Raw genomic sequence first — 17,895 nt, forward strand, 5'->3', positions numbered from 1 at the left:
ATGCAACACGTCTCTCTACCTACGTCTGTAATCCACATATCTCGAGAACCCCCCCCCCCCCCCCCCATTCACACACACACACACACACACACACACACACACACACACACACACACACACACCTTTACATAGACTGTGCATTACATTCATGTGGTAATTCAAGATTCAACATCTGAGTCAGAGTGTCAGAGAACACATTGTAGCTGTCTGTCTGTGTCCCTTTCATGCCCATACATGGAGTTCTCCTTATCCGTCTGTCTACCTGTGTCTCCATATATGGAGATATCTGTGTATGTCAGTCTCTGTTCTTGTATGAACATTTGTGGACATTTTGGTTGGATTTGGCGGTTCTGGATGAGTGGATATAACTACTTAGTGACGGGCAGCGTCTTTCCCCTGACAGGAAACGCTGCCAGAGATCACGCTTCTAGTGGAAGTGGGCGGAGGGAGACATTTAATTGACGGACCACAGTGGAAGCGTTGCCTAGCGACGGGGTAGATATTAGCGAGGCCGATCTGACTCAATAAAAACCCTAAAATCACGTTAAGTCATGTCAATGTGAACCAATGAGCTTAACATTGGAGTGAAGGGGACCTTTTCACCGACGGACCATTTCCTGTTTATCGATTGCTTAGCAACCGAGGGTCGTTCAGATGGTAGCGACCAGCGTGATGTAACTCAATGTGATTATTGATCATGAAGCTCTAACCAGGTGTGTTATTGATCATCAAGCTCTAACCAGGTGTGTTTTCTGTTTCAGAAACCTGTCCTACTCTGTCCTCAGTTAAAGCAAAACGTTGCTCCTGCGACCAGTGTGGAAAAAGCTTCCCTTCAGTTTCCAGTCTTAAAGCACACCAGAAAATTCACACTGGAGAAAAGCCTTTCAGCTGTGACCAATGTGGAAAAAGCTTCACTCAGGATAGCAGTCTCAAAGTACACCAGAGGATTCACACTGGAGAAAAGCCTTACAGCTGCGACCAATGTGGGAAAAGGTTCACTCATATATGTACTCTAACAACACACCAGAAAATTCACACTGGAGAAAAGCCTTACAGCTGTGACCAATGTGGAAAAAGCTTCACTCATATGTGTACTCTAACAACACACCAGAAAATTCACACTGGAGAAAAGCCTTACAGCTGTGACCAATGTGGAAAAAGGTTCACCAGTAAGTCTGATCTAACAAAACACCATAGAATTCACACTGGAGAAAAGCCTTACAGCTGTGACCAATGTGGAAAAAGCTTCACTACAGATAAGAGTCTCAAAGTACACCAGAGAATTCATACTGGAGAAAAGCCTTACAGCTGTGACCAATGTGGAAAAAGCTTCACTCATATGTGTACTCTAACAACACACCAGAAAATTCACACTGGAGAAAAGCCTTACAGCTGCGACCAATGTGGAAAAAGCTTCACTCATATGTGTACTCTAACAACACACCAGAAAATTCACACTGGAGAAAAGCCTTACAGCTGTGACCAATGTGGAAAAAGCTTCACTTCAGATGCCAATCTCAAAGTACACAAGAGAATTCACACTGGAGAAAAGCCTTACTATTGTGACCAATGTGGGAAAAGGTTCACCAGTAGGTCTAGACTAACAAAACACCACATGATTCACACTGGAGAAAAGCCTTACAGCTGTGACCAATGTGGAAAAAGCTTCACTCAGGATAGCAGTCTCAAAGTACACCAGAGGATTCACACTGGAGAAAAGCCTTACCTCTGTGACCAATGTGGAAAAAGCTTCACTTCATATTCCTATCTCAAAGTACACCAGATAATTCACACTGGAGAGAAGCCTTACAGCTGTGACCAATGTGAAAAAAGCTTCACTCAACCTTCCTATTTAAAAGTACACCAGATAATTCACACAGGAAAAAAGCTGTACAGCTGTGACCAATGTGGAAAAAGCTTCACTTCACTTTCCAATCTCAAAGGACACCGGAGAATCCACACAGGAGAAAAGCCGTACAGCTGCGACCAGTGTGGGAAAAGCTTCAGGGTCATGCATAGCCTCAAATATCACAAGAAGATTCACACTGGAGAGAGGTCTTACAGCTGCAACCAGTGTGGGAAAAAGTTCGCCATGATGTCTACTCTAAAAATACACCGTAGGATTCACAAAGGAGAAAAGCCTTTCAGCTGTGACCAATGTGGGGAAAGGTTCATCAGAAAGTCTGACCTAACAAAACACCATAGAATTCACACTGGAGAGAAGCCTTACAGCTGTGACCAATGTGGGGAAAGGTTCATCAGAAAGTCTGACCTAACAAAACACCATAGAATTCACACTGGAGAGAAGCCTTACAGCTGTGACCAATGTGGGAAAGGGCTCATCAGTAAGTCTGCCCTAACAAAACACCATAAAATTCACACTGGAGAGTACAGCTGTGACCAATGTGGGAAACGGTTCATCAGCAAGTCTGATCTAACAAAACACCATAGAATTCACACTGGAGAGAAGCCTTACAGCTGCGACCAATGTGGAAAGAGCTTCAGTGTAGTTTCCCATCTCAGACGACATCAGAGGATTCACACTGGAGAGGAGCCGTACAGCTGCGACACATGTGGGAAAAGCTTCAGAAGAATGGCTAACCTCAAAAAACACACAAAATGTACCTTTTCAGTTTAAAGTTCCATCAGATTGGAACAATGAGATCAATTACATCATTTAACATTTCCAAGGCTTCTTTGCTTGTAGACCTGAAACCCATTTGTACTTGTTTTAGATTTTTGGAGATTTTTGTACTTTAATGCTTGATTATTCTTTTTATCTTTATTTTTTATTATTGTCATTATCACTATTATTAGTATTTTGTTGGGTGTTTCAGTGCAGTTGCTTCTGGTCTTGATGTAGTGTTTGAGTGGTTTGGAGAGAATCTATGTTTTCTTAATGATTAAGTGTATTGTTCTGTGTCGACATGTTTAATGTATTGTTCTGTGTCGACATGTTTAATGCATGTTCTGTGTCGACATGTTTAATGCATGTTCTGTGTCGACATGTTTAATGCATGTTCTGTGTCGACATGTTTAATGCATGTTCTGTGTCGACATGTTTAATGTATGTTCTGTGTCGACATGTTTAATGTATTGTTCTGTGTCGACATGTTTAATGCATGTTCTGTGTCGACATGTTTAATGCATGTTCTGTGTCGACATGTTTAATGCATGTTCTGTGTCGACATGTTTAATGTATGTTCTGTGTCGACATGTTTAATGTATGTTCTGTGTCGACATGTTTAATGTATTGTTCTGTGTCGACATGTTTAATGCATGTTCTGTGTCGACATGTTTAATGCATGTTCTGTGTCGACATGTTTAATGCATGTTCTGTGTCGACATGTTTAATGCATGTTCTGTGTCGACATGTTTAATGTATGTTCTGTGTCGACATGTTTAATGCATTGTTCTGTGTCGACATGTTTAATGCATGTTCTGTGTCGACATGTTTAATGCATTGTTTGGTCAATGTACTGTATTCATTGTGTTGTGTCCGAGGACCCCCTCTAACACGAGATGATACATCTCAAGGGTCTATCCTCTATAACGAGATGATACATCTCAAGGGTCTATCCTCTATAACGAGATGATACCCTTTTGGTTCCATTGCCATTAAATATACCTCTAACTCTGAGCGACTTGGACGTTGCTCTCCCCAGGTTGGCAGAGGGTGTGTAGAGCCCAGGATCACATTAGATAATTGGCATAGGGGTGAAAAATGGGGTAAAAATTATAAAGAAAAACAAAAGTACTCATATTGCAGAAATTCAAAATGTGTGCAAAATCTTTTGAAATAGCCGATCTACAAGCTTGTAGATCGGCTATTTTCAAATGGCCAAAATGTATAGGGTTGAAGTGGTTAATGTATGTTTTATTGAACACACTTTATTATTTGTCATTCGTTGATTGATTGATTAATTAATTATAAGACCAACATTGGTCACATGACCAGGCTGAATGCTGAAAGTTATGATTGTACCTTTATGACTACGACAAATAAATCCCTCTGGATTCTGAATTCCTGTCATTTATTAATTACTGCTACATCTGAGACCATTTATTATTATTATTATTATTATTATTATTACATGTAGCCTATGTATAAAACCATGAACTAGAAAGGTGCATATCTCCACCAGGGCGGGTTTGCTACCCGGGACAGAGCGTGAGTGCAATATCTGGAACATGTGATAGTATTTTACTGTGAATATATCACTGTTAAACATATTTTTCTGCATCAAATTTGAGAAATCTCACTTTACAAAAACCTACACAACTCAACACAACTTCACAATCACCTACACAACTCAACACAACTTCACAATCACCTACACAGCTCAACACAACTTCACAATCACCTACACAACTCAACACAACTTCACAATCACCTACACAAGTCAACACAACTTCACAATCACCTACACAACTCAACACAACTTTACAATTACCTACACAACTCATCACAACTTCACAATCACCTACACAACTCAACACAACTTCACAATCAATTTATTTATGTATTTCCCCCAGATGGTCTAAAAAATAGTGACTTATCATGATTTGACCCGATTTGACCAATGTATTACCAATCTCGTACACCATTTATCACGAAAGCGAGATCCTTGACCCAATTATAGCCTGCACTGCATCTAGCTTTTAATTAAAGTAAAAGTAGTAGGAAAAGGAACACTTCTGTTCCCCAGACATTGTTCGGGGATGTTTTGGCAGAGATGGGTCTTTTTTCTCAAGTCTCAAGTCAGTGTGGAGATTACCCGGCGGTGTTGCTGCCCAGTGCCCCTCCTCTCCCTCCCTCCCTCCCTCCCTCCCTCCCTCCCGGCTCCCAAGCCAAAAACTATGAGAATCCCTGGACTAGAAGATGTTTGAGTTAGAGTGTGAGTGTGTGTGTGTGTGTGTGGGGGAGGGTGTGTGGGGGTGTGACGTGCATGTGTGTGTGTGTGTGTGGAGGGGGGTTTAAGGTTGATCAATGGGGCCCCATGAAGGTTGCTATGACAACCAACCCTAACCCTAACCAGCTGCTGTGCATAAATCAACCCCTCTGTCTCTGTGTCCCTAAGCCCCCCCCCACTCTCTCTCTCTGCCTCTCTACCTCTCTCTCTCTCATTGAGGAGTAGTGCAGCATAGAGTGAACACATCCAGAGCTTGTTACAGACAGACAGACAGACAGACAGACATATATTTATACCAACACATCAGAGGAGGATGGAGGGAGCAACGATGCTGAACTTTACTCCAGTGATCAAGTTACACCGAATACCAGGTTTGTTCTGTTTTACTGTTGTTATGTTAATATTACTGTTATAACAGGTTTGATCTGTGTTACTGTTAATATGTTAATGTCACTACATTACTGTTTAATTATTTATAGCAATGGTATAGTTTGAGTTATCGTGTTATAAGTAAGTAAGTAAGTAGCCTTGCTGAGCCATGAGGCCCACAGGGGCAGGAGCATATATCCTGTTTCTGTAGCCATGAGGCCCATAGGGGCAGGAGCCTATCTCCTGTTTCTGTAGCCATGAGGCCCATAGGTCCCCCCTCTTTTTCCCCTCAATGTATAAGTTTCTTTTCCCTTTTTACCTCCTTTATGATGAATATAGAAGTGTCTATTCGTACGTCTCTAAGTTTTGATGAATTGAACAAGGTGGACCTTCTTGTAAAAAAGTGTATTGCTTAATTGGGTCGTCCACTCACAGTTAACAGTCTTTGTATTGAGTTTGTGCTTGAAATGTACTGTAATTCTGCAAACTGTTAATACATATTTCAATCAAACCCAGGACCAACTCAGACCTGTATAGATACAGAACCCAGAACCAAAACAAGGCTCCAGACCTCCCAAAAAAAAAACTGGTCAGGCTCCTACTTGGCCTCACCCCCCGAACCCCTGCCTACTTTGACAGGCTGGGATGGCTTAGGGTCGACGACAGAGTACAGCATCTTGCAATGGGTCTGGTCCACAAGATTCGATACACCACCAAGATACCCATGTACCTGTCTAAATACTTCACTAAGATACCCATGTACCTGTCTAGATACTTCCTTAATGCAAACAAAGTCCACACCCACAACACCAGAGGGAGTGCAACAAACCATGTACAACCCAGATTCGGCACAAACAAGGGACTACATTATTTTCGCTCCTATGCCACCAAAATGTGGAACGCTCTACCAAAAGTCATTAAGACATGTGAATCCCTTGACTCCTTCAAAACCACTCTCAAAGGGCACCTACGGACGGGTGCAATTCGAAACTGGCCCCCGTAAAATCTGAATTTGTTAAAGGCTATATATTAGTTTTACACATTGAATTAATGTGTCTAAACTTAAGATCAAAGTGCTTTTTCAAAGTAGAAGCAACTACAACTATATAACGTAGTATTATTCATGGTTTACTGAAAGAGAAAAATTGCTTTTTAAATTGCCAATCAGGCACTACCAGTGGGCCGAATGGAATGCAAAGTACACTTTTCACAGTCAGTTTGCAGTCTTCACACCATAGACTGTAAAAAATATGGACAAAGCGTTCTCCGGGTCTAACATGAACGTAAAATGAAGCCTGTCAGTCCTTGTATTGTAAGTCGCCATCTTTCTAGATCCGTTTTGGCCCAGACAACGAGGCGGGACTTCCCCCCTTCTTCTCCGTTGGTTTTTATTTTGACTCGAGTGGGAGGGGGATCCCGATCATAGACTGTAACGGTAGCCACGCCCCTCAGAACATACGCAACTTTATCGTCATTTTTTAAATAAGTGGGACCATAATTTTCCAAAAAGAATATTATGACATTAGAAATGAGACTTTAAACTAGTGACTGGAAGCAGAAAGAATTCATGACCATGTTGATTAAGTTGATTAACTTTAATTTATTAATAAGTTGAGTGGGTGAATTTGTCCTTTAATTCCTTAGTCCCAGACCAGACAATGGATCCCAGAGTGAAGGAGAAGATCAACTCTCCATCCAGGGACAAAACTGGAGACCTCCAGAACTTCAGTAAGTTCCATCTTTATCTGTTTAATTCTCTAATTCTCTATTTAACTTACAGTAAATGCAACACGTCTCTCTATCTACGTCTGTAATCCACATATCATCATTACATTCATGCGGTAATTCAAGATGGTAACCTTGCGGTTACCTCCAGCCACTCTACCGCTGCTAATGCACTGATAACATCAGGGATCTCCATATATGGGCACTAAAGGGACACAGACAGACGGTTAAAAATCAGGTGCTATGACAAGAGAAATAGTACGTATTGCATACTAGGGTGGGGGTATACTAGCATGTAAGCATTCCCAATATACTTTTTTCATTGTTGTTTTGGGTCTGAGAGGCTAAATGTCATCAGATGGTGGTTCCGTGGCTCAGATAGTGAAAGAATAATGGACCTTGACATGAAAAGGGTTAAAAACCACAGTGGCCACTACAGTAACCACTACAGTAACTGTAATGTTTCTATATCTCAATGAAGAAACTTGGTTCTTGATATGTAACTTTATTGATAGGGTTTGGTAGCATACAGGTCATACATCCTATTCTAAGATCTAGAAATGTTTGTAGGTGTGGCCTTGATATAGGTGAGGCACAGTCATCATTATTGCCATCTAGTGGCTGTTATAAATCATATCACAACAGTAACCACAACAGTAACCACTGTACTATAGGTGCAGGTCGCTACGCGGCCCTCACACCTACGTTAAACCACCGATCCGACCAATATGTCTGAGTCAGAGAACACATTGTAGTCTGTCTGTGTCCCTTTCATGCCCATATATGGAGTTCTCCGTATCCTGTGTCTCCATATATGGAGATGTATGTGTATGACAGTCTGTCCTTTTATGCCCAAATATGTACATTTAGGTTGGATTTGGCGGTTCTGGATAAGTGGATATAACTACTTAGTGACGGGCAGCGCACTCCCCTGACAGGAAACGCTGCCAGAGATCACGCTTCTAGTGGAAGTGGGCGGAGGGAGACATTTAATTGACGGACCACAGTGGAAGCGTTGCCTAGCGACGGGGTAGATATTAGCGAGGCCGATCTGACTCAATAAAAACCCTAATATCACTGTCAAATGTCAATGGGAACCAATGAGCTTAACATTGGAGTGAAGGGGACGTTTTCACCAACGGACCATTTCCTGTTTATCGATTGCTTAGCAACCGAGGGTCGTTCAGATGGCAGCGACCAGCGTGATGTAACTCAATGTGATTATTGATCATGAAGCTCTAACCAGGTGTGTTTTCTGTTTCAGAAACCTGTCCTACTCTGTCCTCAGTTAAAGCAAAACGTTGCTGCTGCGACGAGTGTGGAAAAAGCTTCGCTTCAGTTTCCAGTCTTAAAGCACACCAGATAATTCACACTGGAGAGAAGCCTTACAGCTGTGACCAATGTGGAAAAAGCTTCACTCATATGTGTAATCTAACAACACACCAGAAAATTCACACTGGAGAAAAGCCTTACAGCTGTGACCAATGTGGGGAAAGCTTCACCAAAATTTCCAATCTCAAAAAACACCAGATAATTCACACTGGAGAGAAGCCGTACAGCTGCGACACATGTGGGAAAAGCTTCAGCAAAAATGCTAACCTCGAACGACACAAGAAGATTCACACTGGAGAGAAGCCTTACAGGTGTGACCAGTGTGGGAAAAGGTTCACCAGTATGTCTGAACTAACAACACACCAGAGAATTCACACTGGAGAAAAGCCTTACAGCTGCGACCAATGTGGAAAAAGGTTCACCACAACGTCTGATTTAACAACACACCATAGAATTCACACTGGAGAAAAACCTTACAGCTGTGACCAATGTGGAAAAAGCTTCAGCCGTCATGCTAACCTCGAACGACACAAGAAGGTTCACACAGGAGAGAAGCCATTTGGCTGTGAAACGTGTGGGAAGTGTTTTGCTTCGTATGACAACTTAAAACAACACCAGAGAATGCACACTGGAGATAAGCCTTACAGCTGTGACACATGTGGGAAAAGCTTCATTTCATTTTACAATCTCAAAAAACACCATAGAATTCACACTGGAGAAAAGCCGTACAGCTGTGACACATGTGGAAAGAGCTTCAGTGTAGTTTCCCATCTCAAACGACATCAGAGGATTCACACTGGAGAGGAGCCGTACAGCTGCGACACATGTGGGAAAAGCTTCAGAAGAATGGCTAACCTCAAAAAACACACAAAATGTACCTTTTCAGTTTAAAGTTCCATCTGATTGGAACAATGAGATCAATTACATCATTTAACATTTCCAAGGCTTCTTTGCTTGTAGACCTGAAACCCATTTGTACTTGTTTTAGATTTTTGGAGATTTTTGTACTTTAATGCTTGATTATTCTTTTTATCTTTATTTTTTATTATTGTCATTATCACTATTATTAGTATTTTGTTGGGTGTTTCAGTGCAGTTGCTTCTGGTCTTGATGTAGTGTTTGAGTGGTTTGGAGAGAATCTATGTTTTCTTAATGATTAAGTGTATTGTTCTGTGTCGACATGTTTAATGTATTGTTCTGTGTCGACATGTTTAATGTATTGTTCTGTGTCGACATGTTTAATGCATTGTTCTGTGTCGACATGTTTAATGTATGTTCTGTGTCGACATGTTTAATGTATGTTCTGTGTCGACATGTTTAATGCATGTTCTGTGTCGACATGTTTAATGTATGTTCTGTGTCGACATGTTTAATGCATGTTCTGTGTCGACATGTTTAATGCATGTTCTGTGTCGACATGTTTAATGTATGTTCTGTGTCGACATGTTTAATGCATTGTTCTGTGTCGACATGTTTAATGCATGTTCTGTGTCGACATGTTTAATGTATGTTCTGTGTCGACATGTTTAATGCATGTTCTGTGTCGACATGTTTAATGCATGTTCTGTGTCGACATGTTTAATGCATGTTCTGTGTCGACATGTTTAATGTATGTTCTGTGTCGACATGTTTAATGTATGTTCTGTGTCGACATGTTTAATGCATTGTTCTGTGTCGACATGTTTAATGCATGTTCTGTGTCGACATGTTTAATGCATTGTTTGGTCAATGTACTGTATTCATTGTGTTGTGTCCGAGGACCCCCTCTAACACGAGATGATACATCTCAAGGGTCTATCCTCTATAACGAGATGATACATCTTAAGGGTCTATCCTCTATAACGAGATGATACCCTTTTGGTTCCATTGCCATTAAATATACCTCTAACTCTGAGCGACTTGGACGTTGCTCTCCCCAGGTTGGCGGAGGGTGTGTAGAGCCCAGGATCACATTAGATAATGGGCATAGGGGTGAAAAATGGGGTAAAAATTGTGGGATAAAAATTATAAAGAAAAAAAAAAGTACTCATATTGCAGAAATTCAAAATGTGTGCAAAATCTTTTGAAAATAGCCGATCTAAAAGCTTGTAGATCGGCTATTTTCAAATGGCCAAAATGTATAGGGTTGAAGTGGTTAATGTATGTTCTATTGAACAAACTTTATTATTTGTCATTCATTGATTGATTGATTCATTGATTATAAGACCAACATTGGTCACATGACCAGGCTGAATGCTGAAAGTTATGATTGTACCTTTATGACTACGACAAATAAATCCCTCTGGATTCTGAATTCCTGTCATTTATTAATTACTGATACATCTGAGACCATTTATTATTATTATTATTATTATTACATGTAGCCTATGTATAAAATCATGAACTAGAAAGGTGCATATCTCCACCAGGGCGGGTTTGCTACCCGGGACAGAGCGTGAGTGCAATATCTGGAACATGTGATAGTATTTTACTGTGAATATATCACTGTTAAACATATTTTTCTGCATCAAATTTGAGAAATCTCACTTTACAAAAACCTACACAACTCAACACAACTTCACAATCACCTACACAACTCAACACAACTTCACAATCACCTACACAGCTCAACACAACTTCACAATCACCTACACAACTCAACACAACTTTACAATCACCTACACAAGTCAACACAACTTCACAATCACCTACACAACTCAACACAACTTTACAATTACCTACACAACTCATCACAACTTCACAATCACCTACACAACTCAACACAACTTCACAATCAATGTATTTATGTATTTCCCCCAGATGGTCTAAAAAATAGTGACTTATCATGATTTGACCAGATTTGACCAATGTATTACCAATCTCGTACACCATTTATCACGAAAGCGAGATCCTTGACCCAATCATAGCCTGCACTGCATCTAGCTTTAAATTAAAGTAAAAGTAGTAGGAAAAGGAACACTTCTGTTCCCCAGACATTGTTCGGGGATGTTTTGGCAGAGATGGGTCTTTTTTCTCAAGTCTCAAGTCAGTGTGGAGATTACCCGGCGGTGTTGCTGCCCAGTGCCCCTCCCCTCCCCTCCTCTCCTCTCCTCCCTCCCTCCCTCCCTCCCTCCCGGCTCCCAAGCCAAAAACTATGAGAATCCCTGGACTAGAAGATGTTTGAGTTAGAGTGTGTGTGTGTGTGTGTGTGTTGGTGCGCATGTGTGGGGGAGGGTGTGTGTGTTGTGTGTGTGGGGGTGTGACGTGCATGTGTGTGTGTGTGTGTGTGTGTGTGGAGGGGGGTTTAAGGTTGATCAATGGGGCCCCATGAAGGTTGCTATGACAACCAACCAACCCTAACCAGCTGCTGTGCATAAATCAACCCCTCTGTCTCTGTGTCCCTAAGCCCCCCCCACTCTCTCTCTCTGCCTCTCTCTCTCTCTCTCTCTCTCTCTCTCTGTGTCCTTAAGCCCTACCCCTCTCTCTCTCTGCCTCTCTCTCTCACTCTCACTCTCTCTCGCTCATTGAGGAGTAGTGCAGCATAGAGTGAACACATCCAGAGCTTGTTACAGACAGACAGACAGACAGACAGACAGACAACACATCAGAGGAGGATGGAGGGAGCAACGATGCTGAACTTTACTCCAGTGATCAAGTTACACCGAATACCAGGTTTGTTTTGTTTTACTGTTGTTATGTTAATGTTACTATATTACTGTTATAACAGGTTTGATCTGTGTTACTGTTAATATGTTAATGTCACTACATTACTGTTTAATTATTTATAGCAATGGTATAGTTTGAGTTATCGTGTTATAAGTAAGTAAGTAAGTAGCCTTGCTGAGCCATGAGGCCCATAGGGGCAGGAGCCTATATCCTGTTTCTGTAGCCATGAGGCCCATAGGGGCAGGAGCCTATCTCCTGTTTCTGTAGCCATGAGGCCCACAGGGCAGGAGCCTATCTCCTGTTTCTGTAGCCATGAGGCCCACAGGGCAGGAGCCTATCTCCTGTTTCTGTAGCCATGAGGCCCATAGGGGCAGGAGCCTATCTCCTGTTTCTGTAGCCATGAGGCCCATAGGGGCAAGAGCCTATCTCCTGTTTCTGTAGCCATGAGGCCCATAGGGGCAGGAGTCTATCTCCTGTCTCTGTAGCCATGAGGCCCATAGGGGCAGGAGCCTATCTCCTGTCTCTGTAGCCATGAGGCCCATAGGGGCAGGAGCCTATCTCCTGTTTCTGTAGTCATGAGGCCCATAGGTCCCCCCCTTTTTTCCCCTCACTGTATAAGTTTCTTTTCCCTTTTTACCTCCTTTATGATGAATGTAGAAGTGTCTATTCGTACGTCTCTAAGTTTTGATGAATTGAACAAGGTGGAACCTCTTGTAAACAAGTGTATTGCTTAATTGGGTCGTCCACTCACAGTTAACAGTCTTTGAATTGAGTTTGTGCTTGAAATGTACTGTAATTCTGCAAACTGTTAATACATATTTCAATCAAACCCAGGACCAACTCAGACCTGTATAGATACAGAACCCAGGCCCAAAACAAGGCTCCAGACCTCCCAAAACAAACTGGTCAGGCTCCTACTTGGCCTCACCCCCCGAACCAACCTCACCCCTGCCTACTTTGACAGGCTGGGATGGCTTAGGGTCGACGACAGAGTACAGCATCTTGCAATGGGTCTGGTCCACAAGACTCGATACACCACCAAGATACCCATGTACCTGTCTAGATACTTCACTAAGATACCCATGTACCTGTCTAGATACTTCCTTAATGCAAACAAAGTCCACACCCACAACACCAGAGGGAGTGCAACGAACCATGTACAACCCAGATTCGGCACAAACAAGGGACTACATTATTTTCGCTCCTATGCCACCAAAATGTGGAACGCCCTACCAACAGTCATTAAGACATGTGAATCCCTTGACTCCTTCAAAACCACTCTCAAAGGGCACCTACGGACGGGTGCAATTCGAAACCGGCCCCCGTAAAATCTGAATTTGTTAAAGGCTATATATTAGTTTTACACATTGAATTAATGTGTCTAAACTTAAGATCAAAGTGCTTTTTCAAAGTAGAAGCAACTACAACTATATAACGTAGTATTATTCATGGTTTAACTGAAAGAGAAACATTGCTTTTTTAAATAGCCAATCAGGCACTGCCAGTGGGCCGAATGGAATGCAAAGTACACTTTTCACAGTCAGTTTGCAGTCTTCACACCATAGACTGTAAAAAATATGGACAAAGCGTTCTCCGGGTCTAACATGAACGTAAAATGAAGCCTGTCAGTCCTTGTATTGTAAGTCGCCATCTTTCTAGATCCGTTTTGGCCCAGACAACGAGGCGGGACTTCCCCCCTTCTTCTCCGTTGGTTTTTATTTTGACTCGAGTGGGTGGGGAATCCCGATCATAGACTGTAACGGTAGTCACGCCCCTCAGAACATACGCGACTTTATCGTCATTTTTTTAATAAATGGGACCATAATTTTCCAAAAAGAATATTATGACATTAGAAATGAGACTTTAAACTAGTGACTGGAAGCAGAAAGTATTCATGACCATGTTGATTAAGTTGATTAACTTGAATTTATTAATAAGTTGAGTGGGTGAATTTGTCCTTTAATTCCTTAGTCCCAGACCAGACAATGGATCCCAGAGTGAAGGAGAAGATCAACTCTCCATCCAGGGACAAAACTGGAGACCTCCAGAACTTCAGTAAGTTCCATCTTTATCTGTTTAATTCTCTAATTCTCTATTTCACTTACAGTAAATGCAACACGTCTCTCTATCTACGTCTGTAATCCACATATCATCATTACATTCATGCGGTAATTCAAGATGGTAACCTTGCGGTTACCTCCAGCCACTCTACCGCTGCTAATGCACTGATAACATCAGGGATCTCCATATATGGGCACTAAAGGGACACAGACAGACGGTTAAAAATCAGGTGCTATGACAAGAGAAATAGTACGTATTGCATACTAGGGTGGGGGTATACTAGCATGTACGCATTCCCAATATAATGTTTTCGCTGTCGTTATCCAACGACCACAAAATATTGTTGTTTTGGGTCTGAGAGGCTAAATGTCATCAGATGGTGGTTCCGTGGCTCAGATGCTGAAAGAATAATGGACCTTGATATGAAAAGTGTTCAACCCTTTTCATATCAAGGTCCATTATTCTTCTTATTATTATTCTAACCACTACAGTAACCACTACAGTAACTGTAATGTTTCTGTATCTCAATGAAGAAACTTGGTTCTTGATTATGTAACTTTATTGATAGGGTTTGGTAGCATACATCCTATTCTAAGATCTAGAAATGTTTGTAGGTGTGGCCTTGATATAGGTGAGGCACAGTCATCATTATTGCCATCCTAGTGGCCGTTATAAATCATATCACAACAGTAACCACTACAGTAACCACTGTACTATAGGTGCAGGTCGCTACGCGGCCCTCACACCTACGTTAACACATTGAGTACGCCAACGTGCATCAAAATAAAGGTCGCTATAGTGCCAGAGTAGTCTGATCGCATTTACTCTGAAAGCCAAGAACCGGAAATACTTTCTTAAAAAAGTTGACTTGACAAAGTGAGCTCATAATCCCCGATCATCTTAATATATTTATATAAACTCCAAAAAGCGTTCATATTTTGCGGGAGAGACGGATGAGGAGCAGAAATGCAGCGCCAGCATATCGATCCATTCATCACCACGGAGAGCGCCCTGGATGAGGAGATACGAGTCATTCTTTCCGCCGCGCTAACATGGGAGTCAATGACAAGCTAATACTTGCACAGAGCGTTAGCATACGGCAAGCGAAAAGCGAAATGCCAAAAAAAAAATAGGAATAATTCTGATTATTATTATCTCGCCCCGCGTCGTTTGGACGTCGCTAGGACGTCCACAGACGTCTAAGGTATTACTCGTTTCTGATCCTTATGACGTTTCCAGACGTGTTTTGTACAGAATGTGTTAAACCACCGATCCGACCAATATGTCTGAGTCAGAGAACACATTGTAGTCTGTCTGTGTCCCTTTCATGCCCATATATGGAGTTCTCCGTATCCTGTGTCTCCATATATGGAGATGTATGTGTATGACAGTCTGTCCTTTTATGCCCAAATATGGACATTTAGGTTGGATTTGGCGGTTCTGGATAAGTGGATATAACTACTTAGTGACGGGCAGCGCACCGTCCCCCTGTTCCCCTGACAGGAAACGCTGCCAGAGATCACGCTTCTAGTGGAAGTGGGCGGAGGGAGACATTTAATTGACGGACCACAGTGGAAGCGTTGCCTAGCGACGGGGTAGATATTAGCGAGGCCGATCTGACTCAATAAAAACCCTAAAATCACGTTAAGTAAATGGGAACCAATGAGCTTAACATTGGAGTGAAGGGGACGTTTTCACCAACGGACCATTTCCTGTTTATCGATTGCCTAGCAACCGAGGGTCGTTCAGATGGTAGCGACCAGCGTGATGTAACTCTATGTGATTATTGATCATGAAGCTCTAACCAGGTGTGTGATTATTGATCATGAAGCTCTAACCAGGTGTGTTTTCTGTTTCAGAAACCTGTCCTACTCTGTCCTCAGTTAAAGCAAAACGTTGCTGCTGCGACCAATGTGGAAAAAGCTTCCCTTCACTTTCCAGTCTTAAAGCACACCAGATAATTCACACTGGAGAAAAGCCTTACAGCTGTGACCGATGTGGAAAAAGCTTCACTACACTTTCCACTTTCAAACGACACCAAAGGATTCACACTGGAGAAAAGCCTTTCAGCTGTGACCAATGTGGAAAAAGCTTCACAGAACTTTCCACTTTCAAACGACACCAGAGGATTCACACTGGAGAAAAGCCTTTCAGCTGTGACCAATGTGGGAAAAGGTTCACCATAATGTCTTATCTAACAAAACACCATAGAATTCACACTGGAGAAAAGCCTTACAGCTGCGACAAATGTGGAAAGAGCTTCATCAGAGTTTCCCATCTCAAAGTACACCAGCTAATTCACACTGGAGAGAAGCCTTACAGATGTGACCAATGTGGGAAAAGATTCACCCATATGTCTAATCTAACAACACACCAGAAAATTCACATTGGAGAAAAGCCTTACAGCTGCGACCAATGTGGAAAAAGCTTCACTCATATGTGTAATCTAAAAACACACCAGAGAATTCACACTGGAGAAAAGCCTTTTGGTTGTGAAACATGTGGGAAGTGTTTTAATCAGAATAGCAGCTTAAATATTCACCAGAGAATTCACACTGGAGAGAAGCCTTACAGCTGTGACCAGTGTGGGAAAGGGTTCACCAATAGTGGTGATCTAGCAAAACACCATAGAATTCACACTGGAGAAAAGCCTTTCAACTGTGACCAGTGTGGGAAAGGGTTCACCAGTAAGTCTGATCTAACAATACACCATAGAATTCACACTGGAGAGAAGCCTTACAGCTGTGACCAATGTGGAAAAAGGTTCACCAATAGGGGTGATCTAACAAAACACCATAGAATTCACAGAGGAGAAAAGCCTTACAGCTGTGACCAATGTGGAAAAAGCTTCACTTCAGTTTACTATTTCAAAGTACACCAGAGAATTCACACTGGAGAAAAACCTTACAGCTGTGACCAATGTGGGAAAAGGTTCACCAATAGGGGTGATCTAAAGAAACACCATATAATTCACACTGGAGAAAAGCCTTACTGTTGTAACCAGTGTGGGAAAGGGTTCACCCACAAGTCTGATCTAACAATACACCAGAGACTTCACACTGGAGAAAAGCCTTACAGCTGCGACCAATGTGGAAAAAGCTTCACCGTAGTTTGCAATCTCAAAGTACACCAGAGAATTCACACTGGAGAAAAACCTTACAGCTGTGACCAATGTGGAGAAAGGTTCAGCCAAATGTCTAACCTCAAACTACACAAGAAGGTTCACACTGGAGAGAAGCCTTTTGGTTGTGAAACATGTGGGAAGTGTTTTACTATGTATGGACACTTAAAAGTTCACCAGAGAATTCACACAGGAGATAAACCTTACAGCTGCGACCAATGTGGAAAAAGGTTCACCAAAACGTCTGATCTAACAACACACCATAGAATTCACACTGGAGAAAAGCCTTACAGTTGCGACCAATGTGGAAAAAGCTTCACTTTAGTCAACTATCTGAAAGTACACCAGAGAATTCACACTGGAGAAAAGCCGTACAGCTGTGACACATGTGGGAAAAGCTTCAGCCAAAATGCTAACCTCGAACGACACAAGCAGATTCACACTGGAGAGAAGCCTTACAGCTGTGACCAGTGTGGGAAAAGGTTCACCACTATGTCTGAACTAACAACACACCAGAGAATTCACACTGGAGAAAAGCCTTACAGCTGTGACACATGTGGGAAAAGCTTCAGCCAACATGCTAACCTCGAACGACACAAGAAGGTTCACACAGGAGAGAAGCCATTTGGCTGTGAAACGTGTGGGAAGTGTTTTGCTTTGTATGGCAACTTAAAAAAACACCAGATGATGCACACTGGAGATAAGCCTTAAGCTCCGTTCACACTGAAG

At 42.0% G+C, this 17,895-nt stretch overlaps 3 protein-coding genes across 3 annotated transcripts in view; 2 read left to right on the forward strand and 1 right to left on the reverse strand.

Annotated features, from left to right (window-relative positions):
* Window positions 1-17,895, reverse strand: part of LOC308326314 (dynein axonemal heavy chain 11-like) — a gene marked incomplete at both ends in the record, with an annotated part of 226,908 nt that overhangs the window by 119,375 nt on the left and 89,638 nt on the right.
* Window positions 1-17,895, forward strand: part of LOC308325379 (uncharacterized protein) — a gene marked incomplete at its 3' end in the record, with an annotated part of 36,279 nt that overhangs the window by 3,256 nt on the left and 15,128 nt on the right. The gene's annotated exons all lie outside the window — the stretch shown is intronic.
* LOC308325380 (uncharacterized protein) lies at window positions 5,221-15,607 on the forward strand (the record flags this gene model as incomplete). Its single annotated transcript, XM_080777865.1, has 5 exons — window positions 5,221-5,284; window positions 6,927-7,010; window positions 8,272-8,913; window positions 13,956-14,039; window positions 15,549-15,607. Exons 1-5 carry the CDS (start codon window positions 5,227-5,229, stop codon window positions 15,605-15,607), a joined length of 927 nt encoding a protein of 308 aa, XP_080633991.1. The 5' UTR covers window positions 5,221-5,226.

Source organism: Protomyctophum bolini, assembly GCF_963924005.1.
Source record: "Protomyctophum bolini genome assembly, chromosome: 12".
NCBI classification, from domain to species: Eukaryota; Metazoa; Chordata; class Actinopteri; order Myctophiformes; family Myctophidae; genus Protomyctophum; species Protomyctophum bolini.